General features: G+C 29.2%; 1 protein-coding gene across 1 annotated transcript; it reads right to left on the reverse strand.

The window, feature by feature from the left end:
* Positions 1 to 7097: 7097 nt before the first annotated feature.
* Positions 7098 to 8759, reverse strand: LOC126690232 (uncharacterized). The gene is made up of 2 exons (XM_050385353.1): positions 8113 to 8759; positions 7098 to 7824 (listed from the first exon to the last, which is right to left on the reverse strand). The coding sequence occupies exons 1-2, from the start codon at positions 8757 to 8759 to the stop codon at positions 7098 to 7100; spliced, it is 1374 nt and encodes a 457-aa protein (XP_050241310.1).
* Positions 8760 to 9160: the final 401 nt, after the last annotated feature.

Genomic DNA, 9160 nt, shown 5'->3' on the forward strand with positions numbered 1-9160 from the left:
AAGAACAGAAATAAGGTTGTATTTGAAAATTATATCCCTAATCCTAATCTCCATAAGGTTTGTATCCATCAGGCAAGAGAATATTTTTATTGTGTAAGTAAAACTTTTCAGGCTGCCAGGAAAGTTGCTATTCAGGTTTGGTGGAATAAACCACCTGAAGGGTGGTTTAAACTTAATACCGATGGGGCATCTCATGGAAATCCTGGTAAGACAGGGGGCAGTGGCATCATTAGAAATAGCCATGGATTGTGGATTAAAGGGTATTCAAGGTCAATAGGTTATACTACTAGCGTTGTTGCTGAATGGTGGGCTTTAAGGGATAGTCTTACTTTAGCTATTCAATTAGGATGCCAGCAATTGGAGGTTGAATTAGATGCCAAGGTGATTGTGGAGTTCTTGAAGTCTAACAGTACTCCTAATAGAAGCTATTCTCCTCTTTTGCATGATTGCAGGATGTTGTTAGATCAATTGCAGCAGGTCAAAGTAGTGCACGTGTTTAGGGAGGCCAATATGTGTGCAGATTTTTTGGCTAGATGGGGCTGTTGTATGCAAGATGATTTTGTCATTTTTGATCAGCCTCCCTCTGTTGAACTTCTCCCCGTTTTGTATGCAGATATGTATGGTGTGTCATGTTGTAGGCTAACAAGCCCATCTTTGGTGTCTGTAAATAGTTAGTTGTTTATAATATAATCCTTTTAACCCAAAAAAAAAAAAAATCAGTTAGCACGAATTATTTATAGTATCTATATATATAATAATAGGTAAAGTTGAGAGAAAATCCAATTAGATATCAAATTATAATTCAATTAGAGTCTAATTTTGCATCACGTGTCCCATCTAATCTAAATTTTTAAATTTTTGTGCCAAGTGAGTTAATTCAATGTACAAATTGGATTTCAATTAGAGTTTAATTTTGCAACATGTGTCTCATCTAATCTAAGTTTTTTAATTTCTATACCAAATGAGTTAATTTAGTGTAAAAAAATGAGGAGTCCAATATAAGTAAACCATAAAAAAAAAACATAATTTTTGAATGATTTAATATTTATGAGCTTTTTTTTTTTTTTTTTTTGGTAGAACTAAAAACAATTCAAGTTTATAAGTCATATATATATATATATATATATATCATATCATATTATATTATATATTTAGACATTCACATATTGAAATAAGTTTCACTCCAAAAAGGATATATAGGGTTATATATATTGGTAGAGTACCATTTGAAATATAATTCATATAAATCTTATTGAAATTAAAAATATCTAATCAATGTGTTTGTTTTTATCCCATAAAAATTGGAATTAAAAAAAGGTCATAAGAATAGAATGAAAAAAAAAAAAAAAAAAAAGAGTTGATTCAACATAATGTAACATATAAAAAATTAAAAATTAAAAAAAAAAAAAAAAGAGGTTAAAGCAATTAAAGCAATTCGTCTTTTACTCAAATGTGACTTAATCTAAAGATGAAGGTTACGTATAAATATATTTCTCAAAAAATAAAGAAGAAGAAGGTTACGCGTGTGTGTGTGTGTGTGTATATAATGGGTGTTTTTGGGGAACTTTAGGAATGGTTGTATGTGTTTAAAAGTATTTTAGAATAACCACGTACAGCGTTCATGAGATTTTTTTTTTTTTTTTTTTTTTTTTTTTGAGAAAAAGTATTCAGGTGACTTTAAGTAATTGAGTTGATATATACTTCACGTGGTGCTAAATATTAAACCAAATCAAAACAAAATTAAATATTTGCTAAATATTAAAAGACCCATTAATTGGCATATCACATAAAGACCCAACAATAGTTGGGTCAGTGGTATTTGCTAAATATTAAAAGATCCAGCAATTGGCATATCACATGCATGGTGGTTTAATTAGCTTTAGACTTTTTGTTCATATAAAATTCTTCAATGTGGAGTATGTGTATATATATATCAAATTATTCATAATTAATACTCATCATATGGTTTCTTTGCGCTATTATTCTCTTCTTCTATCTACAATCTCTATTATTCTCTTCTTCTACCTACAACCTTACAAATATGTATTTGTTTACTCTACCATTTTTTTCCATCAAATTGAATATATTTTCTGTATTTATTTAAGTTGATTTCCTTAAGTTTAATCCAATTTAATTAGAGAATTGTTATGGATTTTCAATTGATTTTTTTTTTTTAATGTTTGTTTGATTGTTTAGAAATTATATAAGAAATTGAGCTTTCATGTCTAATTAACTAAGAAATTAATTTTTTAGTTTTGAGGTAACTCTTAGACTGTGAATCTGTGATTGATTTTTGGAAAGATTAATTTATGTACTACATATGTAGGTCGGTTAATTATGTGTTTCCAAGGCTTACTCGGTTAATTATGTGTTTCTAGCTAAGGCCCGCAAGCTACTCCATTTTTTGTTCTTAGCTGCTTTGGATTCGATTCTAGATGCTACTTACATACGATGTTTTCTTTCACAAAGTAGCGCATCTATATAGCATAGTTGAAAGTGGACAAAAAAAGCTGTTCCCATAGCGTTACTTAGGCTTAGTCTCTATATCTAATCAGTATTCATAATTATTTGTTTCATATATATATATATATATATATATATATCATATCATATTATATATAATAAAAGTTGGGTTTAGACGCACCATATGCTTTCACCAAATTGCAGAAAATTTTTAAATTTTTAGATTTTTAAGGAACTAAAAAGGAATAGTATACTACTAGGACTCTAATTCATTCTCATCATTAAATAAAATTAGATTAACATTATTTTTTTATTTGTTAGGATATATTTCTTAAATTAAGGGACAATATTTAACATAAAAAAAATTTAATTTAGATAATATTTATCTAATTAACATTATTTTTTTATTTGTTAGGATATATTTCTTAAAATAGGGGATAATATTTAACATACAAAAATTTAACTTAGATAATATTTATCATCTAAATTTTCAAAATTTTAATATTATTAAATTAATATTATTTTATCAGAATATCAAGCTACAAAACTTGATTATTAAGGGATAAGCACAATCCAAATTCTTCAAGAGATGATTAATATAAATCTATTCTAAGAAACAGTATATATCTCCAATAATTTAATAATCTCTATCTATTCCAAAAAACAGTATATATCTCCATTAATTTGATAATTTCTACGTTGATGACATTTTAAAAAATATATATCAAAATTTCTTATAACTATCAACCACGTTCTCTTTCTCTCTTTTTTTTTTTTTTTTAATTTTTTATATGTTACGTTATGTTGAATATATATTTTTTTTTTCTATTCATATGACCTTTTTTTAATTCTAATTTTTACGGGATAAAAACAAACACATTGATTAGATATCTTTAATTTCAATAAGATTTAAATGAATTATATTTCAAATGGAACTCTACCAATATATATAGCCCTATATATCATTTTTGGAGTGAAGCTTATTTAAATATGTGATTGCCTAAATCCCATGACAATGCAGGTATGTATTCTTTCTTCTTTTATTATTATTATTTTCATTTTTTTTATTTTCTTTAGTGTTATTAATGGTTTTTTGTCTTCATGTGATTTTAATTAATGAATTCAAAATATTCAAAAACATTGTCAAGTTTCTAAAGGCTCATTCTTTGTTTTTGTATTTTGTTTTTATTAAATTGATTAGGTTTTGTGTATTGGTTGCCTTTTGTTTAAACTATTTTTCTTAGCTTTGATCTAATTTATATGCTTAGGGTTAGGGTCTTAGAATTAATGATTAAATATGGTCAGAATTAATAGATTAATTTTAACAATTTTCTTATTTGATTTTTATGTTACATCAAATTATCAAGATGTTCTACACATGTATTCTTGAATTATCAACTTTAATTTTAATTTATAATATTATCAAGATTATATTAATTTTAGATTTATCAATTGTTTAGTATGTTTTTTAAAAAAAAATAATTATCAATTTAAAATTCAATTTGGAATTATCAATTTAATTTAGTTTTAGAAAGAAATCTTACCCCTTATTTTAGTGAGATAATTATTTACACTTGATAATTTTTTTCTTTTATCTTTATTGAATCTATTAAAATATATAATTATTTCTACATTTATTTTATAAGCTTTTTCATAAAACCGTGCAACGCAGGGGCCTATAACTAGTTAATAGGTAAAACTGAGAGAAAATCCAATTAAGTTTTAAATTAGATTTCAATTGTTGTCTAATTTTGCGCCATGTGTCCTATTAAGGTTTTTAATTTTTTTTTTCTAGATGAGTTAATGAGGTGCAAAAGACGAAATGTCTAATATAAATAAATCATCAAAAACTCAAAAAAAAAAAAGAGTAAACTCATGTGTATATTCAAAAGAAATTAAAATAAAAATAAAGAGAGAAAGAGAGAGTATATATGTATGTAATTGTAATTTTTTTCATTGTACCGTGCATAAGCACGGGTTATACATTAGAATATATTAATAGCCAAAGTTAAGAAAAAATCTAATTAAATTCTAAATTAGAGTCTAATTTTGCGCCACGTGTTTCATTTAATTTTTAAATTTTTGTGTCAAGTGAATTATTAGTTGCAAAAATCAAAACGTCTAAATTCAATTAAATTCTAAATTGAATTTAATTGGAGTTCAATTTTGTTGAATTAAATATATATATGCAATTGTGATTATTTTTAAATGTACATGTGCATATGCATAGGGTTACAAACTGTTAGGTTTTAAATTAGAATTCAATTAAAGTCTAATTTTGTGTCGCATGTCACATCTAATCAAAAATTTTAAAATTTTGAACCAAGTTAGTAAGTTCAGTGTAAAAATTGGATTTCAATTAGAGTTTAATTGTATAACATGTATTCCATCTAATCGAAGTTTTTTAATTTTTGTGCCAAATGAGTTAATTTAGAGTAAAAAACGAGGAGTCTAATATAAATAAATCATAAAAAACATAATCATATATCTAACACTATATATAAAATTAGAGGAAGAGAGAGTTTGAATGATTTTATATTTATGAGTCTTTTTTTATAACTAAAAACAATTCATTTGACACAAAAAATTATATATATATATATATATATATATATATTAATAGGTAAAACATAGAAAAAATTCAATTAAATTCTACAACTGAAGTTCAATTTTGCGTCATGTGTTCTAAATTATTTATTTTTAGAATAAGTTTTTTTTGAGAATCTTTTTAAAATAAGTTTTATTTCTTAATTTTGGAATCAAATGTGGAACAATATCATAAATATTCATTTAAGTGAGTTATTGCGTACAAAATTCAAAGAGTCTATAATTAATGAACATAACATTTTCTACCTAATAGCATTCTTAGAATACTTTTTAAAGAGTTAAATATACATATATATATATATATATATTTATATATATATATATTTATATATATATATATATATATATATAAAAGAATGACTATCAATAATATTTAAATTATGTATGTAAGATTATTACATTATGCATCTTAATATGTATCTTTTAAGTATATTCATGCATATACCTGAGGTTACAAGCTAGTGAGATCTTAATTGACATGACACCGTTTAGGCATTTATAATTTTAGATACAGAGAATTTAAATCCTCACTATTCACTATATCTTTCACTTTAAAGACAAGTGAAAAGGATTATGATCTTAACTAATCATAACCACTAGTACCCTGTGCCCTAAGAAATGCCTTTACTTAAAATAATCGACCACCCAAAATCAAGCAACAAATTATCCCTTAGTGTGCTCAATACCATGACTTGCAAATGTTTGACTGCAATGTAAAGGACAGTAAATAAATATTGTATTGCAAATCAAGTGCAAATTAAGGTTTGGTTAGAGCAGGAAATCACTTGAACTATTTATGACCAATATGGCCCTAACATAAAAGGAAAAAAAAATAGTCATGTTAATAGGTACTCTTATGATAATTATTATAAATCATATTATAAAAATTTTAACATCACTTTTACGAGAAATATAAAAACTATCAACAAAATTAATTGTTTTATCATTTTTCTATAAAAATATTTCTAAAAATAATTCTTAAACCAATGTCATTAAGGTATTAATTCTTTAACATTTTTAAAAACATTGTTTATATTAATTTATTTAGTAAAGGAATCAAATTCAAATCCAACTTTATGCTTGACATTTGGTGAAAGTAGTTGACACTTTTTGATGTTTCTAATAAAAACATTTTAGAATTTAAACCACCTCTCCCTCAACTATTGAATTACAAATAATAATTAATATTTTTTTGAGAGTCAAATAATAATTAATATATATATATATATATATATATATATCAAATATTCAAATCTCTTTAATCTAATGTTGTGACTTAGGACTTTACTCATGTTTCTAGAATTGCAAATTGCCTTTGCACATAATGTGGCCAATTGAGCCTTTTCTTGTAAATATATGGGCTTATCCCCATCTCTTCCATCCCACTATTTGGAAGAGATGGGGCTGGCCCATCTGTGGTTTTTATGGAGGGGGGAAGCTAAACTCGGCTGCCTTGGAGGTAATAAGTCACAAGTTCACAACACATTTACTATATAATAGTGTTCATGATTAGTGGAACCAATCAGGACTGTAGAGTCATAAATTGTGTCCCCATGTAGTAGCTGGAATTGATTCTAAAAAAGGTCAAAAAAGAAGAAGAAGCATAGCTGGAATTAAATTGACCATAACAAGTTACCAACAATGCCAGATAATCCCAGTTGCTGGTCCATGTCCATTAACAAGTTACCTCATGATGTTTTCAATGGATGGATTACCTAGTTTGGCATAACAACCTACATTTATGGAAGAAACCACCCTTAACAACTATATCTTTACTATAATCCTAATTCATGTGTTATGATGAACCGAATATGGGGCATTTAGAGGAGGCTAAACCCTAAACTAACCATTCAATAAAACATGGTTAAGTAACTTGTAATGCAAATAATATTCTTGACTTGCACATTAAAGATTGGGCTTGATACCTTTAATTAGCGGTAGAGCCAAAAACTTTTTTGGGACTAAATATAACAAAATTCTTTTTTTTGAGAAACAAGAACTCGAACTTTATTAAGATAAAAAACAAATCAGCCGTAATCGGCACAGAGTACATGAGAAAGGTGTGGAGGGACATTCTCCGTCCATACTGAAAAACCCCTAACATGTCTAGCATGTTGAGCTAGGTTATGTGCTACCATATTACCCATTCGACCAACGTGAGAGAATCTAATATTGCCATCTGCCATCATGGATTTCGCTGAGCTGAGAATATGACCAAAGGAGGATAGAGATGCCTCTTTGGACTTTAGTGTTTTAATAATATTTGCAGAGTCTCCCTCTAATATGAATGAAGTGAAGCCCAGCCCCTGTGTAAAAGAAATAGTTCCAGTAGCAACCAAAGCTTCTGTTATGTCCGGAGAGAAGGGAAGACTTGCTTGCTCTGATAGAGAAGCCAGAGCTTGTCCTCTGCTATTTCGGATAACAACTCCCAAGCCTGCTTTGCCCATATCTCTAAACTGAGCTCCATCGAAGTTAACTTTGATTTCCCCTTCTGCCGGTGGTGACCATTGAACCTGCGAATAAGGGGGGTCTCTGAAGTGTGTAGCATCATTTGAATTAGCTTGTTGAAAGACTTCCAATGCTTGAATCGATGTTGGTGCAACCTGTGCTAGTGGGAATTCCTTTAGAGAGGTACGAACCCGGTTTCTGCGATGCCAAATAGTCCACATCACTAATGCCAACAGTTCTGGATTTTTCTTTTCTTTGTCCGTGTACATGAGCACCTCTTGAATGGATGAAAACACCCTTGTCTGCCTGAACGAAAAGTTAGATAATGAACCCCACACCTGTGTAAGTTGTGCGCAACCCCAAAGTGCATGGAAAACCGACTCGGTCTCGTGTTTGCATAGTTCACATACATCTTCATTTATAATATGCCTTTGTCTCAAATTTTATTTCACTGGTAAAGCATTGTGACAGGTCCTCCATAAGAAATTTTGGACTTTGCTTTGGACATTGAGACTCCAGATTAACTTCCACACTTCATTACCTGACTGTGCTGGCACATCTTATGGAATTGGTGCATGGTCTGCTGTGAGGAACCTTGTACCCGATCTCACTGTGTAAATTCCTGATGGGGTGAAAGGCCACACAACAGTATCCTCCACTGCATTTGGACACAATGGAATACTTAAAATCAACTCTGCTTCCTGTGGGGTGAAAAGTCCATTCAACATATTGGAATCCCACTTCTTTGTGATTGGGTCTATGAGTGCAGAAACTTTCATCTCCTCAAACCCATTTACCACTTGAGATTCAATTCTCGGATGAGTTTTAGAAGGCAGCCAAGCGTTGTTCCACACACTAATAGCATCACCACAACCCAGTCTCCACCATGCACCCTTCAACAATAAATCTCTTCCTTTTAATATGCTATGCCATGCATAAGACCCCGAACTTGAGTAAGAAGCTTCTAGGATAGAGCAATTTGGAAAAAACCTCACCTTAAAAACTCGATAAAAAAGAGAGTTTTTTTGGTGAAGTAATTGCCATGCTTGTTTTGCTAATAGGGCATCATTGAAATTAGCCAAGTCTTTGAACCCCATACCTCCTTCTGACTTTGGTTTACAAAGGGTGTCCCACTTGACCCAATGCACCTTCCTTCTATCACCTTTTTGGTCCCACCAAAACTTTCTTATGAGACTCTCAATATCTCCACAAAGTCCCAAGGGAAGCTTGAAGTAGCTCATTGTGTAGGTTGGTATTGCTTGGACCACAGCCTTGATAAGGATCTCTCTACCCGCTTGAGACAGAAGCTTTTCCTTCCACCCTTGAATTTTTTTTCATACTCTCTCCTTAATGTAGTTGAAACTGGCCTTTTTGTTTTTTCCCACCAAAGATGGTAATCCCAAATACTTCTCGTATTGTAAGATTTCTGGTACTTCCAAGGCATATTTGATCTGGTTTTTGACTTCCTCAGATGTGGACTTGCTGAAAAAGATGTTAGTTTTAGCTTTATTGATTTGTTGACCCGAGCACCTTCCATAAGTTTCAAGTATATCCAAAATTCTTAAGTTAAAAAAAATATTAATGACATAATTCTTAATTGATAAAATATTCTCATATCAATGGTCTTAATCTATAATAACAT

Source organism: Quercus robur, chromosome 6, assembly GCF_932294415.1.
Source record: "Quercus robur chromosome 6, dhQueRobu3.1, whole genome shotgun sequence".
Taxonomy (NCBI): domain Eukaryota; kingdom Viridiplantae; phylum Streptophyta; class Magnoliopsida; order Fagales; family Fagaceae; genus Quercus; species Quercus robur.

Bases quoted from the DNA above. Each gene is read 5' to 3' on its own strand.
- LOC126690232 (XM_050385353.1), bottom strand. From the start codon at position 8,759: ATGAGCTACTTCAAGCTTCCCTTGGGACTTTGTGGAGATATTGAGAGT. The intron at 7,825-8,112 runs GTTCCTCACAGC...CTTTTCGTTCAG, and splicing joins ACAGTGAGATCGGGTACAAG to GCAGACAAGGGTGTTTTCAT.